Source organism: Barbus barbus, assembly GCF_936440315.1.
Source record: "Barbus barbus genome assembly, chromosome: 33".
Classification (NCBI taxonomy): domain Eukaryota; kingdom Metazoa; phylum Chordata; class Actinopteri; order Cypriniformes; family Cyprinidae; genus Barbus; species Barbus barbus.
The window spans coordinates 13,293,684-13,318,997 of record NC_136761.1 but is presented as its reverse complement, the minus strand read 5'-3'; the positions used below and the strand labels follow the sequence as shown (position 1 = coordinate 13,318,997).

The 25,314-nt window shown below is 37.9% G+C and overlaps 2 protein-coding genes across 5 annotated transcripts in view; one reads left to right on the top strand and one right to left on the bottom strand.

The window, feature by feature from the left end:
• The window catches only part of LOC306852814 (PDZ and LIM domain protein 7), a 38,587-nt gene extending 24,971 nt beyond the window's left edge, over positions 1 to 13,616 (top strand). For 2 of the 3 annotated variants that reach the window (XM_079389908.1, XM_079389909.1), the window contains exons 6-11: positions 6,528 to 6,589; positions 7,095 to 7,332; positions 8,661 to 8,841; positions 9,274 to 9,394; positions 11,447 to 11,562; positions 12,813 to 13,616. In XM_079389908.1, the coding sequence (XP_079246034.1) occupies positions 6,528 to 6,589; positions 7,095 to 7,332; positions 8,661 to 8,841; positions 9,274 to 9,394; positions 11,447 to 11,562; positions 12,813 to 12,899 (805 nt within the window). In that variant the 3' untranslated portion in view covers positions 12,900 to 13,616. Of the gene's footprint in view, positions 1 to 1,404; positions 1,560 to 2,803; positions 2,841 to 6,527; positions 6,590 to 7,094; positions 7,333 to 8,660; positions 8,842 to 9,273; positions 9,395 to 11,446; positions 11,563 to 12,812 lie in introns of all 3 variants that reach the window. The other variant, XM_079389910.1, reaches the window with a different exon arrangement.
• A 1,291-nt stretch (positions 13,617 to 14,907) lies between these two features.
• Positions 14,908 to 25,314, bottom strand: part of LOC306852812 (netrin receptor UNC5A-like) — a 184,266-nt gene continuing 173,859 nt past the window's right edge. For both annotated transcript variants that reach the window (XM_079389906.1, XM_079389907.1), the window contains 4 exons: positions 23,807 to 23,956; positions 20,657 to 20,821; positions 19,604 to 19,782; positions 14,908 to 17,998 (listed from right to left, as the gene is read on the bottom strand). In XM_079389906.1, coding sequence (XP_079246032.1) covers positions 17,833 to 17,998; positions 19,604 to 19,782; positions 20,657 to 20,821; positions 23,807 to 23,956 — 660 coding nt within the window. In that variant the 3' untranslated portion in view covers positions 14,908 to 17,832. The remainder of the gene's footprint in view (positions 17,999 to 19,603; positions 19,783 to 20,656; positions 20,822 to 23,806; positions 23,957 to 25,314) is intronic.

Sequence of the window (25,314 nt, the reverse complement as noted above, 5' to 3'; positions counted from 1 at the left end):
TCGAGAAAGCCTGAATTTTTAAAAAACTCATCCCGCCCCTCCACACGCACACCCCTCCCCTCTGTGCTACCTGATCCCTCCCACCGGGAAACGACCTGAACAACGTCACTCAGTCAAGCAGGAGTAAACATGGAACAGAGACGTACCATGTGCGATGACGGATTTCAAGAAATATAATTACTTTGACCCGTGATAGGCGATGCTGAACGGCTAACATTCCAATGCCGACCGGTAGCATGATCATGTTGTCAGACTGATAAAAAGCTATTTATGTAATACACCACACCATAAAAGTATAAATAAATGCTTACCTGCTCAACAAAAAGTCAGCCATGTCAGCGTCGGTTTTAAGTCCAAGGTTTCTCTGAAGCTTCCTCCAACGGGCAATGGTGGACCCTATATTGATTCGGCTTTGAGTCCGGCGTTCTTCACATTTTTTTTTAATCTCTGCTCTTTCCTCAATTGACTTTCTCTTTCTTCCAACCTTGACTGTTGGGGCGAGCAGGGGCCGCTTGCTGCTGTCTGTTTGTTGGTTTTTCTCCATTGCTGAGTTGATGCTGCCTACTTTCGCGCAAAATTTCATGTCGCAGGAGGGGGCGGGGTGGGGTGCGGTGGGTGGAGACGCGAGTGGAGCAGGGGATTGGATGAGAGCAGTTAACCAATGTAAGCTGTCCGGCCGGACAGCTTACATTGGTCAATTTCTCTGCGGGTGTACACCCAATAGAGTGAATGGATTTTTTTCATTCTTTTTTCTCTTCATATTATTAGGATTGTACTGTAGAACCATAACCAGCATCTAAACGAGGTTATTAATAATGAACAATCTTTGAAATCGTAGACCATAGCTTTAATTTAATTAATAAAAATAATTATACATGTAATTTAATAAATTAATGTTAATAGCTATAATTAAAATGTATACAAATAATGAACATTAATTGCTAAATAAAATAATTAAATGGAATAAAATTATAAATTAAGTAAAGTATTATTAAACAAAGAATTTAATAGAAAATAAATCAAAATAATTAAAAAAATCCTCTCTTCAGGCCCCATGGTTGAAAACCTTATAGTGCTTCTAGTTTCTGCAACACAAAAAATATAGCTACTCTAATAGATCTGTGATAGCATGGTGTTGTAGCAACAATACCTGTAGTAAGTGTTTTGTCAGAAACGTTGATTGCCATGATAAGATTATTTTGTAAGGGAATTCATGTAACCCAGGTTGTTGTTTTTTTTGGATCCTTATGTACTGCACGTTCCCTCGCTGTGTTTGGCATGGTCTCTCTTGCTGTGATGCACGCATTACGTGAAGCCATTTGCTGATGCTTTAATTTTTTCGTGGTGTGCTGTGCTGTGCTGCTGTGGTGAATGAGAGAGGTCACGAAGGACTCATGTCTCCAGGCACGGTCTGCGGGTGGAAAACATGGCCTGCTTCATCCCCAACGATCGCAGTAAGAAGAGACTGATCCAGGATACGGAGGATTGGCAGCCACGCACCGGCACCACCCAGTCTCGCTCTTTCCGAATCCTGGCCCAGCTCACAGGCACTGACTTCAGTAAGTCAGACACGTTCAGACCGCAGCCTGTCAGCGCCATGTACTCCTCTCAGAGCAGTTGTTTCTCATTTGGGGTTTTCAGCATAAGCTCATTTGTGTCAACGGGTTTCTTTGGAAAGACCATTTCTCAAAGACTCAGTATTTTGTGAAGTAATGTGGAAAAAGACATTCCTAAGAAGGGGAGGTAGTTAGGACCAAAATCTTCAATCATGATAAAACTTTTCATACTGTGGTATATCACAAGAGCGTCATTTGTGCCAGAAATTCAACCAATACTATTTATTTATTTATTTCCCCTGTAATTTACTTTTATTTAGCTTTTTTGTTTTATTTTATTTTATTTTTTTAACTAATCTAGTTAAACTAGCCATTTTTATTGTCTCCTTTTATTTGGAACTTAATTGACAAACCGAAAGAAGCTTATTCATGATATAATGTTAAATATTTTTATTTTATTTTTACTTGAGCTGAAATAATGAATGCGTTACATTTGAAGTCAATGTAAAATAGCTGGTTCACGCACACCTGTGAACTATACAATTTTTATGCTAAAATTATATTCATTATAATTTCATGCTACTGTTAGTTAATTGGATTAACTCATGTTGATGTAGAAGTGACACATTGCTAAGAATAAGAAAAAACTACTCTGTGAAGTTGTCAAAGTAATCGTTATTTTTCTGCTTTGTGTCAGATTTTTTACAATTGCGTTGTGTATTTACTGTGGTATAAACTGGTCTTCCGGTTGACACATTTTTAGTGTCACAGTATATACAGTTGTAGCTCCCAACCCTGTTCCTAAGTTCCTAAAAAACTCCCTCTCCTAAATCCCATCTTTACTTAGTGGCAGGGACTAATCTGAGTGTAGGAGGGCATGAAAGCATGTCCTAGAGGACCCAACCGCTGATCTGATATTGAGAGTGAGATCATAAAGAAGTGGGAAATGTCATCCATCTATAGCTTAAAGGGTTATGGCTGAGATTTTCTCCTTTATGTGATCTAGAGCCCGAGTGGCTTTGATTTGCTCTCAAGTAAGTGGTAGGAAAGAGCTGTGCAGTCAGCCATTGTTGCTGTACTGAACCTGTACATCTCACGGGATTGACTCGTGTTAAAAGGTGATGGGGAGTCCCTTTAAAGGCAGCGGTCTTCAAGTGTGTTGTAGAGTTGTTCGGATATTGGCAGTGGATTTTATATTGTGTTTGTCTAATGGTTGGTCTGATCTGTATCTCTCCTGCTTCCCTCAGTGCAGGACCCGGATGATGAGAACATGAAAAGGTCCAGGTAAAGAACTGTGTGAACTTGCTAATGAAGTGTGGTTTGAAGCATTAAATCGCTGGCTCTGACCTTTTACCACCCTCATTATGAGATCACGGTGTTCAGCTCTCTGCGGAGAGATGCTGAAAATATGCTTTGATCCGCATTATGAGCCGTTGTCTGATCTGTGCATTTGCAGTATAGCTTCATACGCCGAGTGCTGTGTGCCTTTTATAATCAGACCTTCACAGAATCATGCCCTCAGATTTCTGCAGAATATAAATGCCTTTCTTGCATAAAATGTTTCATCAATATAGTTTACACCGTGTCAGATACCAATTCAAATTCATTGATTTTTGATGCGAATGATGCCTCATGTGGAGGACAAATGCGGGGGTTTATGGAGTTCCATAACCCAAGAGAAATCAGTCCATAAGGCCACAAGGGCAGAGGAGTTGTTAGATTTTGAAAAGTTCTAGAAGTTCGATACTTTTTAAAAGTTTGGAGTCAGTAAGATTTTTGAAAGGAAATGAGTACTTTGATTCAGGAAGGATGCCTTAAATTGATCAAAAGTGGCAGTAAAGATGTTTATAATATTACATATAATTTCTATTTTTAAGAAATGCTGTTCTTTTTCCTTTTTAAAAAATCGGATATTTCCACCAAAATATTAAGCAACACAACACTGATAACAATAAGTAAGATTACAGGATTAAATTATGTTTTAAAATGTATAAAAATAGCGGTTTTCTATTTTAAATAGTAATAATATTTAACAATATTACTGTTTTTACTGAGTTTTTGATCAAATAAATGCACCTTAGTGTGAGTATAAGAGACTTAAATAAATAAAAAAAAAAGCCCCAAACATTTGACTGGTAGTGAATAAGTGTTATAAAAATAAAGTCGTTGCCTTCAAATGTGTATTTTAATTTTAAGCACAGTGAATGTTTAAAGTTAAAATGAGAATTTTACAGCTTTGATACCTAAATCATTCTGCACACTTATGAAAGCACAAGAATTTGGACGCAGCCCAGTCGGAAATGCACTTTCCTATATTCCTACTTGATTTCATACCAAATCATTTCTTTCCACACCCTTAAAAAAGCATCTTGTGCATTGCTTTCCATCAAAACTCTCTCTCTTGTGTGCAAACGCCCTTAAAACTTTTGGCTCATTAGATTGTGCTGCCAGTAAGCGTGTAGTACTCTCAGCTCCAAATCCATTTAGCAGGTTTTACATTAAAATCAAAACGGAAATGTGAGAAAAAAGTCTGCAGATTCTGTCTGGGCCTGGTTATCTACAGATACCCTGACTTTTATTTTATTTTTCTGAATTCATCACTACTTGCATATGTTGCATCTTTTATTACTTCTTTCCCTTCTGTTTTGCTGTTCTCTCAACCTCATATTCATTCCCTTCTTTTGTTTTTGTGTATGTGCTGGCATGTCTTTCTCTCCTTCTGTTTTGTCCTCACCGCTCTCCTAATTTCCTGTCCTCTTTGGTGCACTGAATGGCAGGGAAAAGTTCCTCTCTGAGATTCAGAGTCCCCGCTATGCCAGGCTGAGAGACTGGCATCACGAGAGATCCGCCCGTGCCCTCAACATCAAGTCCTGAACGCTTTGCCTCCTGGGCATCAGACGGCCGAGGTGGCTGACATACAGCCGCACTAGATACAAATGCACCACCGTGTGCCAGCTATGGGTGAACACCGACCCCAGCTATACCAGGACAAAAAAAATGTGGATTGGGGGGGGGATTGTCAAATTAATGAAAAAAAAAATACAAGTTAAAAATAGCAAAAACAAATGTGAGAAGAAATGCAGGCATAGTTGGAAAAACCATGCAAACTGAGCCCTACAGTCAAGTTCCCGTTAGGAATATCTGAATGCTGTTGGTGTGACATAGTCTCTTTCAAGTGGTACGTTTCTACAAACTGATAATCATGTTATTTTATTGTTATTATTTTTGTGGTTGTTCAGAGGCGTTATCCATCACGGGACTGTTACTATTGCTCTTTCTTTCTTTCTGATTGTGTTGTTTAGCCCCCCCTTTGTGATTTCTTTCTTTCTTTCTTTCTTTCTTTCTTTCTTTCTTTCTTTCTTTCTTTCTTTCTTTCTTTCTTTCTTTCTTTCTTTCTTTCTTTCTTTCTTTCTTTCTTTCTTTCTTTCTCATTCTCTTTTTATCCTGACTGTAATTTAGCATAATTCACTATTATGATGTCATCTGCTCGCACTTCCTCTGGATCTGTCTCCAATAAGATGAAAGATTCTGTTGACTCATGTCTCCGAGTACATAAAACATTGTGAAACACTCTGCTGTCCTCCTTTATTTTCTTCAAGCTATGCTTGTTCTCTTTTCTTCATTTCAACATTTTTAGCATCTTATGCACTGCTGTTTCCTAGTTGTTTGGAGAAGTGATGGTAAAAATGACTAACCTTAAACTCTTTAATTCACCCCAGGCCAACTTAACCTGGTTTAAATAGTTTTTTTTTCAGCAGATAGATTATGGGTTTAGATCTTGCTAGTTAAACTCCGTATTCTAAGTATTACGTAAAATACTGCATGTCTTAAATAGATGAAACAGATTTATTTTTATCAAATTCTGTAGCTTCTGGATACAATTCAGCACAGTGCATTCTGGGATTGGCAATTTTACTTTAGATTTCATCAAAAACAAGGTGAGAAATCAGTGTAATTTTCAAGCCTACTGTTTGGAACAGACTTCCTGTTGTGGTTGGCATATGGTGCCTAAAAATATTGCCTAGGTGGGCAGCTCACTAGGATTTGGAACAGAACTGAGCAATCAGTATGCATTGTAATTCTGTTCAGATTTTCAGATAACGATTTAATCGTTCTGTATCTTGCTTTGCCCAGCTGGTATCATTTTAATGCAGTGTTTGGCAATAAAAAAAAAAAAAACACAAGACACTGACTTTGGCTTACTCTGTATAAATGAATGACATGTTTACGCCCAGGGAACTTCAGGACATGATTCATTTTAGAAGCTATCAAACATGAGGAACAACATGCACACATAATCACAAACACGCATCTTGAAGACTGTGTTATTCTTGTGTGATCTTGTAGTTATGTTAAGGTACAGAATCAGGATATGCTTATTCATTTCATACCGATGATGTATGATGAAAAGCTCATAAATGCTACAGCTAACTTTTTATTTTTTTATTTTATTTATTTTTTTATTTTTAAGAGGAGTATGCAAGCTAAAACCACACAGGTCAATCTCAACTCTGACTTCCAAAGGGGTCCCAAGATGACAGAAAATTGTTTAATATAAGAATAAAAAAACATTAAAAGAAGCTAAAAATATATTTAAAATAAACCTGGATAATTGGGTAGCCTAATTGAAAAGAAGTGATTCCTAGCCTTTGGAAAAATCACGTAAATGAATAAAATCTTAAAACACCATGAGCATATAAAGAATATACTTTTTTGTTGTTCTTATGCCAAGTATGTTCAGTGAAAAAATAACAGTAAATGCATTAAATGTTTTTATTTACAATTAAAGCAAAAAAACACCCATCCTTTATTTTAATTTGCATGTAAATACATGGCGTGAAGTAGTTTTAATCTCATCTCTTTGTTCAGGAGTAGACGTCAGAGGTTGTGTTGTGTAGCTTAATAACATTTTCATTGGTTAAAGCTGTTTTATCAAGGCATGTGTACTGAAGGGAAATTTTCTTTCTACAGTCACGGAGTAACTCCCTGTCCTGCCAAGACCAAGCCAGCAGACAAACCTGATGAAGTTCAAGGTAAGTACTCTCAGAACAGACAGAATAGATTGACTCTAACAGTACACACTGACTCACGGCCCAGACTCGCTCCCACGGGGAGGACTTAACTCCCATAAAACACAGACTTGTTCACGGAGCGGCCCGGCTGGCTCAGACAGGCCTGTTGTTAATGGGAAAAGTAAGACATAAGTGGCACTGATGTGTTTATAGTCAAAGATGATAATATGAGTCAATTATCACTCTCTTGAGATGTGGTTTATATAAGCTGAATTAAACCCTTGCCACTCCTAATGCTCTCCTCTCATGGTGTTAGCAGCATCTCGATAGATGTCTGTGTTATCGGTTGGTCCCTGGATAAAAGCAAGCCATTTTAGACTACAATTGCACTCATTTTAATAGCAGCCCATAAATGTACACACTTGTAACAGCCCTCTGTTGGCCCATAGTGAAGAAGTGCTGAAAAAATATATGTATTGAGTTTCATTGTACTTTTTTTTTTTTTTTTTTTTTTTTTTTTTTTAAGCGCCAGCTAAAGCGCAAACGGATTCCAGTCCAGCCTGCCGGCCGCCATGGGTGACGGATCCCGGTTTCGCAGACCGTTACCATCCAGACAAGACCAGCACGGTGGTGACGCAGCATCAGAAACCTGTCCAGCCCACTCCCATGCAGAACCGCAGCTCCATCATGCAGGCAGCACAGCAGAACCCCGCCGACTCCAGCGGCTGCACCCCACTCTGCGGCGCGTGCAACAAGATCATTAGGTACGGCTAGAACTCTTACCGCCTTAACTGTGGGTAGTCGTGGCCTAATGGATAGAGAGTTGGACTTGTAACCCGAAGGTCGGGGGTTTGAGTCTCAGGTCCGGCAGGGATTGTAGGTGGGGGAGTGAATGACCAAGACTCTCTCCACCCTCAATACCACGACTGAGGTGAGAACCCCCCCCAACTGCTCTCCGGGCGCCGTAGCATTGGCTGCCCATTGCTCCGGGTGTTTGTTCACTACTGTGTGTACATTTGGATGGGTTAAGTGCAGAGCACAAATTCCGAGTATGGGTCACCATACTTGGCCACACACCACTTCCCTTACCTTTCCCTTTGGAGTCAAACTTCAGCACTGACTCAAAATTTGCAGTTAAAGGAATAGTTCACCCAAAATTCAGCATTTGCTGACAATTCACTCTCTCTCAATACATCCAGTATGAGTTTGTTTCTTCAGCAGAACATATTTGGAGAAATTTTGCATTACATCACTTACTCACCAATGGATCCTATGCTGTGAATGGGTGCCGTCAGAATGAAATTTAAAATTTAAAAGCTGTGAGTTTGTTAGAAACAAATCCATCCAGAAATTTTTAAACTTTAAGCCATTGCTTCCAAATGTACAAATCGAAACCATTTAAAAACAGTTCTAAACAGTTAGTCATGTTTGAATGATTTGTTTATAATAAACACAGCTTTTCACCTCGAAAGACGTAATTAATGGACTGGAATTGTGTGGATTACTTGTGAATTATTGTGATTGTTTTTATAAGCTGTTTGGACTTTCATTCTGATGGAATCCATTCACTGCAGAGGATCCATTGATTAAGTGAGTAAGTGATTTAATATTACATTTCTCCAAATCTGTTCCGATGAAGAACTAAACTCATCTAGATCTCAAATGGCCTCCATGAGGACATTTTCGGCAAATGGTTTGTCATTTTTGAGTGAACTGTTCCTTTCGATATCCCAAAGCTAACCACTGTAGACAGCCCAAAATATCTCCAAATCAATGATGACTATGCGCTAAATGTTATTACTTACAGAACTGAGAGAAAACATGGGGAGGGAAAAAAGGTTGCCAAACTTTGTAAGGCAGCAATATTTCTTAAAATACGCCAAGCACAGAAATAGCGTCATGTCCTTGGGCTTTCTGCCGTGGAGAATCAATACAGAATGGAGTAGGTTTTTGCGTCTGACTTACTATTTCCATTAGAATGGCTTTTCACACTGAACACTCAAGAGTGCTAAACCTAGCTGTTGATGCCCCAGCTGACCCTTCAGTTCAAAAGCTTTTGTTGTAAGGCTGTGTTTGTGTGTCTGTGTTCTAGGGGACGCTATGTGGTGGCACTTGGACGTTCCTGGCACCCAGAGGAGTTCACGTGCTGTCAGTGTAAAAGGGTGTTGGATGAGGGGGGATTCTTTGAGGAAAAAGGATCCATTTACTGCACCAAGTGCTACGACAACCGTTATTCACCCAACTGTGCCAAATGCAAGAAGAAGATAACTGGGGTAACTGCATTTCCTACTGTTCTGCAACACAACTACACAATGCAGTTACTGATCGATTCAAAATGAGTGGTGGAAAAGTTTATAAAATTGTTAAGGATGCTGGTACCATTTTTGGATATACTACTGTTACAAAGTTTGGGGTCAGTATAATATGATGTATGAATATATGAATTTAACACACACACACACACATATATATAATACAATGTACAATACAAAACAAGTACCATAAATTAAGTTTATGACAGTATAATAATATGACAGTACATCAAAATATAATAATAACCTCAAAACAAAATCTGTAAATTGATTCTGATTGTATTTAGTGTGTAAAGTGAGTGAGAGTTTAAAAGTGAGCGTGGACTGTTTTTCAAAGTGTAAATTCATAGATGGCGTGTGCAGCTCCCTCACACCCCTCTGTCCTCTCCGCAGGAAATCATGCACGCCCTGAAGATGACCTACCATGTACAGTGCTTCCTGTGTGCTGCCTGCAAAATGCCCATCAGGAACCAGGCCTTCTACATGGAGGAGGGAGAGCCCTATTGTGAGAGAGGTGAGCGACCACGGCCAATCTCGTACGCTCGGCCACACATCTTATCGACAGCCCCTGCCGAGAGCCGAGCGCGGGCTCCTGCGGTGTTTAATCATTCAAATGCTGCCACTTCACTTCAGACATCAAACCTGCTCCATACCAGCCCTGCACATTGATTAGGAGCTTTGCTGAGAACTTTTATGCTTGAGAATCTACTTTAAACACGCCATTAGTTGAGAGTGCTTTGGTGCTCAGTGAAACCATTAATACTATTCTATTTTTTTGTATTTTTTTTATTTAAATTAGATTGAAATCACAGAACAGATTCAAACTCATGTTGACTATGTAAGCACCCCACATAAAAGTCCACTTTTTACCAACCTATTTGATACTTATAGGACAATTTATAGGAATAATAAGAAATACAAATTAATGATAAGGCATCGAGAACATTGCAAGCCTGCTTTGAACATGCATTTTATTTTATTTTATTTATAGGACTAGTGAGAATTATCACAGGAAAATTTGGGGAGTGGAGGAAATTTAGGGAGGAGTAGGAAATTTGGATTCAAACCTGTTTTACCTTTTAATTTATTACTTTATTATATAAGAATGATAGGAGAAACAGTTTAATGATTGTAAGTTATCGGAAACATTGCAAGATTGCTTTGAACTTTTTTTTTTTTCATTTATAGTAGTGTGAACTGTGACAGGAAATTTTGGTGTAGGAGTGGGAAACTTTGGATTCAAACCTGTTTTGTTTTATTTTGTCTTGTTTTATTTTACTATATATTTAATTTTACTATTACATTTTATTCTATTATATATATTTTTAGTAAAGACTTATTTTTACCTTTTTTAAGATAGGACCATGTAGAGCAGATGGTAAGTAGAGTGGGAGAGAGAGAGAGAGAGAGGTGGGATCGGGAAAGGTCCTGGAGTTAGAATTCGAACTCGAGGCATATCAGCGCCAACATTTTTAACTTTAACTTAACACTTTTTAGATATGGGAATAGTGAGGTTTATGACAGGAGATTATTGAAAGGAGGAGTGGGAAGCTTTGGATTCAAACCTGTTTTACAAACATTTTTATTATTATTTTTTTTTTTTCTAGTGAGAATTATGACAAGAAATTATTGGGAGGAGTAGAAAACCAGTGTTGCCAGTGTTCTTTTTTTCTTTTTGCCACTTTGATTTAATGGACTAGTGAGCTTTAGACAAGGAAATTATTGGGAAGAGATATAGGAAGCATTAGATCCAAACTGTTTTGCAAACATGAGCTCCACATCTCTAAGTGTCAGAGTTTGTGTGTTACCCACTAGGCCACAGCTCTTACAGCAGTTCTTTTATTTTGGATCTTTTGACACTTTTGTAGGACCAATTAATCAGAGTTTAGCAAACAGGTTGGAGAAGGGGCTCGGACACATTGTGGATTGGATTAAATTGATTTGAATTCAGTCATGAAATTTGCCATGTTAAGCTGTGCTTGTTCATTCATTTAGTTTCCTGAGTGGTAAAAAGTAGCTAAATTCAGCCACCTTCTGTGTTTAATTTATATTTATGCAGTGCAGTTGATCACATTGTCACATTTGTTGGGCCCCTAATCTTACATAAACAGACATTAAGATATCTGAAGGGAGTGCATGTCCTTATTATGTAAATAGGCTTGCATTGCAGTTCCGGTGCTTTACAGCTTTAAAGAGTTTTGGTCTTGTGTCAGCAGCAAGTGGGCAGCTGTTTCTGTTAGAAATGAAGAGCTAGTGTTGATAAAATAGCTGCAGTCTCAGCACCTTAAAAGGATTGTGCTCTAAACTACTTGCCTTGTGTATGGAATGTAAAGCTTGCCACTTTTAAGTTTTCCGTAATGGGTAAAACTGGGGCAATCCATGTAGAAATCTGGACCAGTGTCTGTTATCACACACTGAGCATGTGAGGGCTGAGAAAATATAATCCCTTTTCTTTTTCCTTCCGATAACACGTTTCATTCTTGTCACGTTCTCTTCATTTCTGACCAAGCATTTCCTTCTCGGTGTCTTAATAGGCCCTTTTCGGTTGGTTTGTTTTTCTCTGCAGACTATGAAAAGATGTTTGGTACCAAATGCCATGGCTGTGACTTCAAGATTGATGCAGGAGACCGTTTCCTTGAGGCGCTGGGCTACAGCTGGCATGACACTTGCTTTGTCTGTGCCGTAAGTCATTTTGATGCATTGGGACCTGTCCCGAAACTCCATCTTAAACTTTCTGCAGCACACAACAATATAAAAAAATAGTACCCTAGCGCCTGAGAACCTAGACATTTCCCTTCAAAATTCATACATTGGCCATGTTTGCATGCGCTGGATTAATGTCTTTAATTAATGCGGTTCACAGCTTTTAGAATATTCTTCTTTCTTATTCATAATCCAGATAAACTAAGACATCCGTTTTATTTTCTCTTATGGAAATGCTGGATGTGCTCTTGCCATTTATTTCATTTTTTAGGAATTTAAGCAGTTCGTTCATTTTCATTCATGCTCCTCGTAGCGGCACACAAGAACACAATACATAGCAAAATTGTGTGGTACTTTTACTCGCCTGTCTACTGATTTAAGTTCACTTCTTTAATCTTTATGTCTCCAAAAATGGGGTTCTATGAGAGCTTGGCTGTCTGTGTCAGATAGCAATTACTTGAGTTTTGACATGCACTGATATTAACAGTGAATATACCCCACAAATTATATTCACATGACAGATTAATACAGGCATTCACTACCATTCAAGGCTTGTGTTGGTAATATTTTTTTTAATGTTTTTAAAAGTCTTATTCAAGGTCTAAGGCTGCATGTATTTGATCAAAAATACAGTAAAAACACTAATATTGTTGAATATTATTATGGTTTAAAATAACTGTTTTCTATTTTAATACGTTTTAAAATATAATTTATTCTTGTGATGACAAAGCTGAGTTTTCAGGAGCCATTACTCCAGTCTTCAGTGTCACTTTAAAACTTTTGTGCTGCCTCATTTTTGTGGAAACAGTGATATTTTTTTCAGGATTGTTGTATGAAGAGAAATTTCAAAAGAACTGCATTTATTCAAAATGGAAATCTCACTTCAAATATATCATAAAAAAAAGATAAATGTCATTAGTGTCACTCAATTCCTTGCATTTCGTTCAAAATATAAAAAGGGATTATAAGATTAATCGGATAAAAATGTCTACTAAATGAATAAACGTGGGGTTCTTTAATCTAAATCTACTAGAAATAATAAAGGCTCATGCTTCACTCCAAACTTGTATCCAATTATAAATGCTCTCTGGAATGCTTATGTTTCTCCCCCTAACATTATTGGCTTCTAGCAAATAATGAATCACAGCTTTATAAAAGCGCTGTTGAACAGTCATGATTGAATAAGAGTTTGATTCTACTGTTTAATCCTCCTTTTTTCATCTCCTCAGATCTGTCAAATCAATCTGGAGGGGAAGACGTTCTATTCAAAGAAGGACAAGCCGCTATGTAAAAGTCACGCTTTCTCTCCAGTGTGAGGCTCCGCTGTTTGTCAAGGAGGGGCCGGAACGGAGACTGGGGGGTCTATAGCTATGCCAAACAAGACCAAGTACTTTACTTGAAGCCTGTAACATATGGCTGACTGACAGAGTGATGGATATAGTAGCTCCGCTGGCTTTCACCAGCTGTTATAGCAGCTTCGATTAGCATTTACTAAGTATGTGTCATTCAGCAAAGCACGGACCTGAATTTTTGGTAGCTTGCTATAGTAAGCTGACAGACTGGCCTCAGTTTTGCTGTGTTACAATGCCAGTCATTCAACTGGAAACAGCTTGTGAACGGTTACATCCACCGATGCCAGATGTCGGAATGGATAACAAGGTATTTGGATGAAGTATTTTAGCTGTCCCTCCTCATCCCACTCCACCTCCAAAAGTACACCTGCAGTATTCGTCAATCCAATGAACATAGTACACTCTTATAGTATATATACGTTTTAGATGTTCATATTCGTCAGTTTGGAACCTGAGTGAATCTCACAAAACATGTAATGTTCACATTACACCACATTTTATATTGCATAAAGAATATGGCTTAACCATATGTAAGAATATGATTTTTTGTGTGACTATTTCTCTTGACAGCTGAGCATATTTTCCTTCCAAATGCATTCTAATTACTATAATAAAAAAAAAATAAAAGTGTTTGTTGTACTGCCTTTATGCTGATTTGAATACAGTAAAATTATTATATATAAAATAAAAAAAATATAAAACATAATAAAAAATAGTAAAATATCACCATTCAAAATAAAGGGAATTATGAAAAATAAAATGTGATTAGCATGAAAATATTGTCAAACTGAAAAATATTCTTCCCTTTTTTTTAGTTTTGCTCATCTCATCTGCACTCGGATGCATATTTATCATCCAAAATTCGATCCACTCTTGTCACAAATAAGGACAAAGCATTCCCCATGTAATGAGTGAAGCAATCTAGTTGTACTCCAATCCATACAATCCATTTTGTAGGCTAAAGCATTGAGCATGTGATCTACTCAGACAGGATCTTAAAGTGGCCCCTCAATCCTCTAGATGCAGTGCAGCCTACTTTTTTGCTCTGCCTGATTTGCTGTGCCAGGGTACTTAAGGTAATGGCAAACCACAGAGGAATAAAACGCCCCTGGCAGCTACACTGAAATACATTAGCACTGATTGCATGCGTTTCATCCTGACCCAAGCAATGGTCTCTACATGGCTTCAATACTAAATACGCCACATTCATCTGTTCTAATCAGACAGGTAGTTCTAATTAAAGAAAAGCCTGTGATACCATAAAAACGCTCTGCGTTAGTGCAAATGAATCCTGCAATATTATATGGCCAGATTCACTTAGAGCCTTTGTTCGTATTTGCTTGATGTGTTATTTAAAGCTCTGTGGCCATTTTTGTGGTTTCCGCAAGCTAGTGAGCAAAGCGCATGTGTGCCAAAGGTTTTGCGCAATCCTGATTATGGATATCACCGATATATATGTGTAATCGTATGGCATTTCTAAACATAATGGCTACATACCAGATGCTTCCCAGAACATCATTCCCTTATCGCAATCTCCTGCGCTCTAATCAGAAGAAACGCAACACTCCAGTATCCTGCTCTTAGAAAGCTATATATATTTGAGCCAACAGCTAAATTTTTGTACTTTTTTGTATTGACAGTGTGTTATATATCAACTATCAAGTGCCTTTTTTTATAGCCTTGCAGCCTTTAACTATTGTGTGTCATTCAGAACGGTAAACTGCTGTATTCTTGTGCATATTATAGAGAGGTTTCCTATGTCAGATGACGCAAATCATTTAGAAAGAAATTGTGCTAGAGACATTTAGTCAATAAATCACCTGCAGTCATGTTGTTGTGTGCTGACTTACTGAATCATACGACTGGTGGAGAAACTGGGTTATTCCCAAGGCTACTGATTGTATCCAAATGTAAAATGTGTCATGATGAAATATTGTAGATGTTGCGAGCACAAATCACTCAACTCTCTTTTAACAATATATAATTTATTTACATCCATTTTAGGTTCAATTACTATACATACCTTTTCTGAAATTTCATAGAGAGATATATACATAAGGCCAAGTAAATACTTGAAAGCACTTAGAAACGAATTTCCAAAATTCTACCCACAAATCCATACCATTGTCCAAAAAGTACAGAAAACCTTCTGCAGAAGAGGGCTTCCCATTACCACAAACTCATCGACGACAATTTACATTGACGAGAAAAATCAAAAGTAACTTTACCAAAAAAAGAAAACGAAAAAGAATAATAGAAAATAATTGTACAATTGCATAAGCGCTGTGGCATGTAATAAATACAGCATTTTGACTTGCAGAAAGGCAAGGAACATTGAATTAAGAAATCGAATTAAACATTCACAGGTACACAATTCTACGGTTTTCAGTTCAAAAAGAAAGTCAGTGGAAAGAAATAGCACACTCACACATTCATTTACACAGAACTGCTATGAATGAGGCTGACAAAATGTACAGTCATAAAGAGATCGGTGGTTCTTTTAGTGAATATCATGGCATCTGCTTTATTCGGTGTTACAAGCTGACTTTGTGAGCTCAGAATGGCAGGCTGTCGGAATGATTTTTGTGTCAGTGAAAAAGAACAACATTGATGAGAAATCCGTTGCGCACTCAGTAATGTTCAGAAATGCGTAACGTCTCTGTTTCAACTGAACTCTTTGTAAACCTGAGTGTTAGGAATTTGACAAATTTGCACCAAATCCTTGTCCAAATACTCTGACAGAAGTAGCATTTACTGGTGCATCTGTTTCCTCATGACGTAGTGTTGAGGATTGATTTCCCATAAACCAACAGCCTCAGGACGAAAACAAAACGATGGTGTACAAACTTATGGCGAAAACAGTCTAAACCGCAAACACTGCAGAAAGAATGAACTCAGTGCTATATAACCAATGAACAGTAGGCAAACACTTCACAGGTTATACTTTGACAAATGTTACATCAGTTGTCTTGTCTTTTTTGGCTTATTAAAATATCATTTACAATTACTTTACAAAGTGCTGTATTAAATATTTAAATTGTTTTACCAGTGAAATGCTCAAAAGGAACAAGTTTGCACAAGTCATGAGATAATAGATAATAAAATATAGATGCATGTTGAATTTAGGAACGTGTTGCTTGTACTCCAAACAAAAATCACAATCGGCATAGATATGAAAGAAATGCTCCAGATGGCTCATACACTTTGGTTGCGCAAAGATGCGTCACATGAAAAGTACTTATCTACAAGATATGACTTTTGTAGATTAAAAACAAAGAAAAGAAAATAGCTGACTGGTTAATTGTTTAACAAAAATCACCAAGTGAAACCTTAAGGAAACATATGGTAAAAAAAGCATGAAAAAAAAAAAACAACACATTGTGTGCACAATTTGGCCTTTAACTTGAGTTCTCTGTCAGCTGAGTGAAACAGGCCTGTGTATTTCCACTTGCTGTGGAGAGAACGTGCAGGACTCCTCCAATCATCTCCAGATGTGGCCGTCATTACTCGTCGAGATGAAAGCGGCCAATTTGTGATCCACAGTTTCTCACAAATCATCCTTCATTTGGAATGAAATACTCTCACATTCAAACACGCGAAACAATAATCTGACAATCTTCAAACTGTGTAATGCACATTCATGGCGTTCTACAGGGTGTGACAGTAATGCAGAAACAAAGCACACGTGCGATGGAGGAATTTAGAAAAATACGACAGCTGCTGAGTGTCGATGACATTTTCTTGGAACATTTGCTTTTTGGGGGGTGATGGAAATATTCTCTCTCCTACGATTAAGAAATTGCCCTGAAGCCAAAATGGCTTTCAGAGAAACAGACTCATTAAATATGAAGGAGAATAGCAATGAAACATTTGGTAGTATTGCATTTTCTGTTTATAAAAGAAGAAAACTTTTTTTTCCTCCTTCATAAACGAGGAATTCTATGGACTCAGATGAGAATTCTAGTCTCGAAAGGGTTCCATTGACATAAGACGGCCATGGAAAAATGCTTTGCAGAACTTCTGACCCCTATTCTGAAAAGTCCAATGTTCTTCGAAACAGCTAGGAAAACATTTGAGGTCCCTGATCACCCATCCTTCAGCAGCTAAACATCCACAGAATCCTATGCTTATTTACCGATTATCCACCCGGATCAGAACATATATCATTGCATTGAGGTGAATTTTGGACTTTATGGCTTCATGAACACACACGTTAAGTGCACAGGGGCAGAGGAACAAGTGATGTCTCTCACCAAAAACGCTTTACTTCCTTAATGTTTTCGACCTGAAATTTAGCAAACGCTCTAAAATTTTAAATGCTTTGTGAGGTAAGAAACGTGTCGGCCAAAGGAAATTGTCATCGATATGTGTGTTTGCATATTGCTAAATGGTACACATTTACAAAATGCATGTCACAAATCTGAACTAGTTTGCAAAATATTCACCTTACCTACATAGCGTACGTTTTCTGCTTGCTATCTTTCAAACCGATTTGTTTTAGTTTCCAGTTTGATATTAATATATCAATGTGCCTAACACAAATGTGGTTAGAAAGTACATATTGGTCAGTGATTGAGGGCAGGACCAGAATCATAGAATCTGGGATTTTCTATACACCATTATTTTCAAAACAAATGGATTTTTGTTCAGAGAAAGGGGCATTTGTCTCAGTCACAGTACATCTAAATGCCCTGCCAGGTTCTTCCTGAGCCTGGTCTTGTTTTATTTTTTTTCTTTATTTTTCTTTTATTCCCTATTCACTGGGGAAGTAGCCTCATATAGTTGGGTAAACCCTGTTCTTTGATTTGTTTCTCATCTATGGTGGGGGAGGCAGAGGGTCGCGTGCTTCCCCCACCCCATCAGTCAGAGACGGCCGCCATGCTCCAGTTTTAATGTGTCAGCACTCCCCGTCTGACACCAGGAATATCATGGCCTCCTGCTTGCCAATCTCAGCCATCACAGCAGCAAGCTGATTGAGATTACCGCTGTGGAAGTGCTGGGTCTCCCATAAGTCCAGAATCACTGATGTGGGGCTTGCTTTGGATGCAAAGAAACTCATGTGCCTGGGGAGGAAAATAGAGGAAAGGACATTGTCAGTCCTATCGTAGTCTGGATAGACAGAGCGAGTCTTGTATCATATTAAAAAGTCTTGCAGTTTATGTCTGACTTTTAAGCATCATAGCATATGCAATAAAATGATACAAAACATTGCAACATCATTATATTGTTAACAATACAATAAGGTCTCATTTGTTAACAATAGTTAATGCATTATATAACATGAACTTACAATGCACAATATTTCATTGTTAGTTCATGTTAACCTATTTATTAACTAATGCTAACAAATTAAACATTATTGTAATGACAGTGCTAATGAGACATTATGTGTTGCACTAAATCGAATATACAAATTAAACACACAAAAAAAATGCGTCTTTATGCAAATCACACATACACACACAAAATATTTTCATTTTAAGATGAAATATGATCTGGACATTTTCAGAGAGATTCACTCAGCTATACTCTTCTGTTTTTGCTTTATAACCAGATACAATAAAAACCATATTAGAAATGCAATGAATATGCTTCACAATGCATGGTTTGTTTCATTGTGAGAAGTAAATCAGGATTGCAGGAGAGTCATAAGTTATTACTCTCTGAAATGAAATAAAACATCAAGAAGCTTATCTTGCATTGTAAACCAATACATCAACCTCTCTGTCACTCCATTCAAAGCGAGAGAAGAAAATCTATGCATGCTGGTCCAGGGAGACACATTAGCTGGACATAGGTGTTCCACGGAGGAATATAAAACAATATTATCCATTCCAATATACTAAACCAATGCACGAACACGTGCTTTATACCCTTTTGTTAACTCCTGGACTAAAGCAGCCCTGCATTTTCATTTGATGAATTATCTACTATGGGTCTCAGTCCTCTAAAAGGGTAAAGCCCAGGTTGCATGTGACCTTTTCCACTGACCAGGCTGAACCTTTCAGATCAAAGCTGATCAATAAGAACAAAGCAACCCCTTTTTGCAGCGTATTAGATGTTGCGAGATGCATCTCCCGAAGGAAGCTGAAGTGGGTTGTTCGATCTAACGGCCTTTTTCAGTACCTCAAATGCCTGGGGCTTTAAGTGTTGTTTTCTACATGCTCTCTGTTCTCAGTGAGAAAAGGTTTACAGTTGGGGTTGTATTCACTAGTAGCGCTGCTTTCAAGTCCTAAAACATTTCCTGAGGACAGTGTCTTGAGTAAAAAACCATTAATAAAGTTTCCACCTGTGTGGATTCTGTGCTTTTCCTTAACTAAGTAAATGAAAATTGATCGTTTTGGGCTAGTGTGCTAATTGAACACACACCACAACACTTCAAATTGTAATTAATTGGAGCAAGTAAACATTATTGGACAAATGAAGTCTGCCCATTATGTTCCATTACCTGGAGGAAGTTCAATGGGACAGTAATTAAATCACTGCCTTGTAATTTCCTGTGGAAGTCTATATTTAATATGCAAGTGGAGAACCGCACAATCTGCTCTAGATATCGGCACTCTGCAAAAATCAGTTTCCACAACTCACAAAAAGAATCCTCAGATTTTGTTAAACAGAATCCATTCCAGACTTGAGATATAATAGTTTCTAGCACTGAGAGATCTTACCTGTCAAGCTTCAGCCTCTGGGCCAGTAGTCTCCAATCTGCTCCGTTGGGACAGGGGGTGTCCAGACTGCTGCAGATCTTCTGTCGGATGAGGTAAGGGATCTGGAATGCGCTCGGACCAGCCAGGGCAGGGGTGCAGTTGTCCATTAACAGGAAATCAGAGTCCAGTGGTCTGATGTCCTGGAACCAAGAACATTTCAACCTCATGTGTTACTCATTCCAACTGCACACAGACTTTAATATGAAGATCTATGGAGAAGATCTACATTTGCATGAGAATAAGTTTGGAAAATAATTTAGTAGAATGTGAGAATTAAATTGAACTTAATTCAAAAGGTTTATGAGAAATCGTTAAAAGTTGCATGAGTAGACTATAGTTCAATTCACATTCACATTCAGTTCATATTAAATTCCAAATTCTGACTGTAATTCAAAAACAGTCTACGTGCGGACCACAGTACCAAGTCAATTACATTTATTGAAATAAATGAATTCTATTCCAAATCCAAATTAAATTTAAATTTAAGTGAAATTTAAATTCCAAAATCAATTTAAATTCTTATTATAAACCCAATTCAAAATCTAATTGTTTGCAGCAGAATCAGTTTGGAAAATAGTTAAAGAGAACATTCATAAACATTCATAGGTTTTTGAGAAATGTTTAAAATATGCATGTGTAGACTACATTTCAATTCACATTCAATTCACATTCAGTTCCCATTAAAACTCCAAATTCTAATTGTAATACAAAATTAATGTGTGCATATGTTTGTGCATATGTATAGACCACAGTATCAATCTATTCAATTTAGTTACATTTTCAACATTTTCACTTAAAATTCTGTTCTAAATCCAAATCAACTGACCTAGGTTTTCGAGAATGTCAAAAAAAGAATCTTAAGTATGCACACAATACAACATCAAATCATTTAAATTCAAGTCCAATTCTCCTTGTAAACCAAATTCAAAATCACAAAACATATCGTAAAGGAGCTTTAATAATACTAATCTCTACTGTTTACTGGGATATCATACTGCAGGTGGTCTCAGTTACCTTCGAGATGTTGAAGTCCAGGGTGAAGCTTTGTCCTTCTCCTTCTACTTGCCACACACACAGCGTGCAGGTGAGATCACAGGTGCTCAGGCTCTGTCTCTCCAGTGTGAAGGTGCAGTGCAGGGTCCGCTGAGAGCCGCTCCAGATGTGATAGAACGGGATCTCCTAAAGGACCAAAGACATGTCACACTAAATTCTTACTGTCCATAACAAATCACTTCTGAAATCAACTCTCAGCCTTGTCAGAACTGATTGTTTAAAAAATATAAGTCAAATAAATCATCAATAAAATATATTCTTATATATACTCATTTATAATTATTTTTTTCCTCAAAATCAACAGAGACAATGCAAAATATAAAAATATAGAGTTAAGTGAATAGCTTTATGCATCGCCACATTTCAGTGCCGTAGAAGAATTCAGTTAAATTTTTTCAACACATGAATTATGCAAGAGTTTCCACATTTTGGCAATCTTCGGCAAACTTTGGATCTGACATGAATAAACTAGAGACAACAGTTCTGTCACTTGGTAGATAATCCACAGCTTCCTTTTCATTAAAAGTGTTCCATTTGCAAACAATAGATCCAGCTGAATTTGACGGTCAGTAAGAGATGCAGGCAAAGAAAAAGTCCAACACCTGATGATTTATGATGCTGTGGCTGCCGGTGCGAGTCTATGAAAGCTTTTCTAAATCTATTGTTGGCAACATTTTCAAATGAAGCAGCAAAATAGTTTCTTTGTCTCTGACAACAGTAGAACGTCCTTAAAAGCTAATTGTTCACAACCGGGGATTTGGATTTAATTTATGAACGAGCACAATTCAGTAGATAGAGCAGATATGCCTGCATATCCACAGTCAAATAAAATAAGAACACGTATTAAAACAATACATTTAGTCTGTCAAATACAACACGTTCATTGTGAGAGCCTGATTAGACTAATTATTTAGCTTTTTACCATGCTCTCGTCTCAAACTGTCTAATTAATTGTGAAGAGCGACACAAAAAACAAAGATAAGCGCACGTCATTTAAGACTACACATCAATCATGAACCAATCAAACTGCAAATCAATAAAAGGCAGGGTTATTAGTAAATATGCAGTACCTCAGTTTACTCCAATGGGGGAGCTGTTACACAGACTGAAAAACCAAGCCTAGCAACATACTTATCTAAAAAATAGGGGACGTTCAGGTGAGAAAATGTTTCCTCTATGCACATTTGTGCTGTAACACTGTTAGCTGACATCTCCAAATCCTCGGAGGAGCTTTTTACGCCAAGATTCCTCCAGAATCCAGAGACGTTCTTCTGAGGCCCAGCATACATGATCCAAGAAGGGAAATACGAGAAAAATCAGGTGTTGCAGCCTTGAACATTTACATATTGGTCTATATTTAATCTCCTCCAGTGGGAAAGAGTCCTGAGATGGGCAGAGCGGTGTGGAAGCCGTATGAGAAAACCGAAGCGCTCTCAATCCTTCTTTACTCAAGAAGACGTTAACTCGTAGCCAAGGCCGTGCATGTTATTAAGAGCAGATGTTCTAGGGTCCCTGCTCGCCAATTCACTCTATAATGGGCTTCTTTAGCATTCCCGCACGTTCAGAAATACTCTAATGAGGCGAAACCAAAGAAATTTCCAATTACAGCAATCCGGAGGACATACCAGATCACACACCCTGTTAGAAAGCTCAGAGCAGCCACAGAGCACAGCACTTCAAATTTGCCCCCAAGAAAAAATAACTTGGCTAGCTAACTCTAACTCGTTCAATTACGCTACGAAAAGACTTTGACAACAAAGATCAAGAAGACAAACATAACATCCGCAGTACACATCATAGAGGCAAAGAATTTCAAACAGAAAAATTTTTGCAGCTACTTTACCCTTGACTTCTTGTCACAATGCCAGAACAATTTGGGCGGTTGCTAGGGTGTCGTTATGTATTTGCAAAATTGTTCTGCATGGATGTTAGCAGATAGTCAATGTGGGTGCTAGGACTTTGAGTGATTGTTTCTCTAAATATGAATTTATTTGCCTACACTCTCAGTAAAAAAGGTATAAAAGCTGTCATTGGGTACTCTTTCAAAAGGTATTATTTACCATCCAGAGCAGGCTTAGCACTGCTTTTGCTCTGTTAACCTCGCATTGTGGTGCCAAATATGTACAGTGTGAAACGATGTGGTGTTAGAAAGCTATGACTAGATGCTTAGCAACAGACAGCCAATCATGTGCCTCACGTTCACATGCTTTAGACAGTCAAAGAGAACTGTATAAAAACATTGTATAAACGGTCATGAGGCAAAAATTGTCCAGTGGTTACAGAAAACCCATTTACTGTCCATGATCAATTTTTAACCCCAGGTAAATTATAAACAATGTGTAACATTAAGCAAGATAACCCTGGATTCAGCCTTCCCTGAGTTTATAATGACCCAGGATTAAAGATATGGTAGGTAATTTTTCCAGAAACATTTTTGTTGTTTTGGTTAAAAGGTCTGACAACAATCAATAAAGTGGTCTATATATGTATATATACATACACACACATATACATACATGTATATATCTTCTGTGAAAGTCTCAGGGCCATAAAATGTTTGTCCAATCATTGCATTCAATCATTCAGACATTTGGTTGGATTAAATGTTTTAGGTTTCAATTGATATGATGAACTTCGTTCTCAAAAGGTAAGCTAAACTTGAAGTTTTACTGAAAATAGTAGTCTAATCATCTATTTTTACCTGTAGAGACATACCTCCACTGTAATAGACTCATAAGAGGTGAAGGCATGACACGTGAAAGGAACATTTTCAAAGGTTATTTGAAAACATGTTTTATTTTTGTAGTTCCGGTGACACTAGTAGTGCACTTAGTGCACATTTCAAATAGAAAAGCCCTCTTATTTGTAGGTACTAATATGTATTTTTGAAAGGGTTTCACCTCAGTGACATCATTAGTACCTTTTTTTCTGAGAGTATATTTATTGTCTTTCAGGCTTTTTTATATTTAATGTTAAATACATTTAATATTTGAGGTTGTGGGTTTTGAAAAACCGCTAACTTTAAGTATTAACTAAGCAAACTATTAAGCAAACATCATTAATACAAGAAGTGCTGCAGCAAGAGAGAGAAGGTGTTTTATAGAAACCCACCTGATAGCCGGCGAGTAGTTTGCTCCTCCAGTGTGCCTGGGGCATGTCATGAATTGAGAGGCGCAGGTTATGGTAGCTGTCTTTGAAAAGCAGGATGTGAGGCTCGTCAATCAGTCGACCTCCCAGCTGTCTTTCCATCTGCATCACCTCCTGTGGAGCAACACGGCACAGCACAGTCGGTCAGACCATGGCCCTCGTAACCCGGTTCCTTTTCCCCTACGCTGTTTTAATGTCATGCCAAGGTCACGGCAACTCTGGCGAATGCACTCCAGTTCCAAGAGTGCTGGGGTAATGAAGGTTCGGGCTGAGCTATTTGTCAAGCGCTCATTGTTCGTGCATCAAAGATCCGCTTAATTTCATTTCTGCGGCTGTGCCAGGAGAAATTTGTACTCGCACGTCTAATGTTTTCGTCTCAGTGGGGTTGGTACGGCAAGGCCATTTGTTGCCATCAGAACGGCCATCTGGAATTAGGTAATAATATCCACGCACATCCTGGCTGATCTATCAATTCTTTTTCAGGGCACATCTTTCATGCTAAAGGAGTGCGCAGAGCAGAGGTCTCTGAAAGCCGAAAGACTCCCATCAAAGACCTCGGCTCGCACAGAGGAACTACAGCTCAAACAGCATGATGAATTGGACGCCGAGGTTAGAGGACTGGCAGACCTTCCCAATCAGGACGGCAATCTTTCATAACATTCAAACTTGCTAACAAAACAACAGCACAAATGTAAGGACTAAAGGAAAACGAAACAGGTGAAGCGTTCCCGGGAAGAGAGCTGCGGTGTGTATAAAAGAAAGCTACTTGAACGAATAGACAACAAATGGAGGAGAGAGGTGGGGGTGCAGTAATTACCATATGTTTGATTCTTTTCTGTGTGAATGTGGATGCACATGAACTGTGTTTGAGAGTGCCTCTAATTAAGATGGAGAATCTCAGTGATTTTTATCTGCACATGGACGATTCAATTTTCTGCACTCTTTACCAAGTATCGTCAGGCCCAGTTTCAATTAAAATGGTATAGAACCTGTTATTTGCATTACCTGCTGTAAAAGTACCATATTATCCACTTAACTACAGTTTCAAAAGCAAGTGAGCTTCCCAATGTCTGTTTCTTACAAGGAGACAATTTCTAACTTAAGGCCTTTGAGGAAACTAAACTAAACTAAACTAAAATAAAAATGCAATACAACGCAATAAAATAAAATAAAATCTGTCTGTCTTGTCTGTCTGTCTGTCTGTCTATCTATAATTATGATCAAATTTTACTTATTTTGAGCTTGTCACAATGCATTACATCTTAGAATGAGGCCAGAACAAAGTATCTTTATATAACAAAGTAAGCTAAAACAAAAAATTCAACACATGAGTTTTGTCTCTGGTCTCAGGCACAAAAAAAACCCTTTTATCTTAAAGACCACAAGTTGTTTCATGGGAGATAATTTAAACATTTTTACTATCAAGAGTCGGAAAGTCAAGCTACAGTCTTTCTCCATTAGCACAGCAAAGA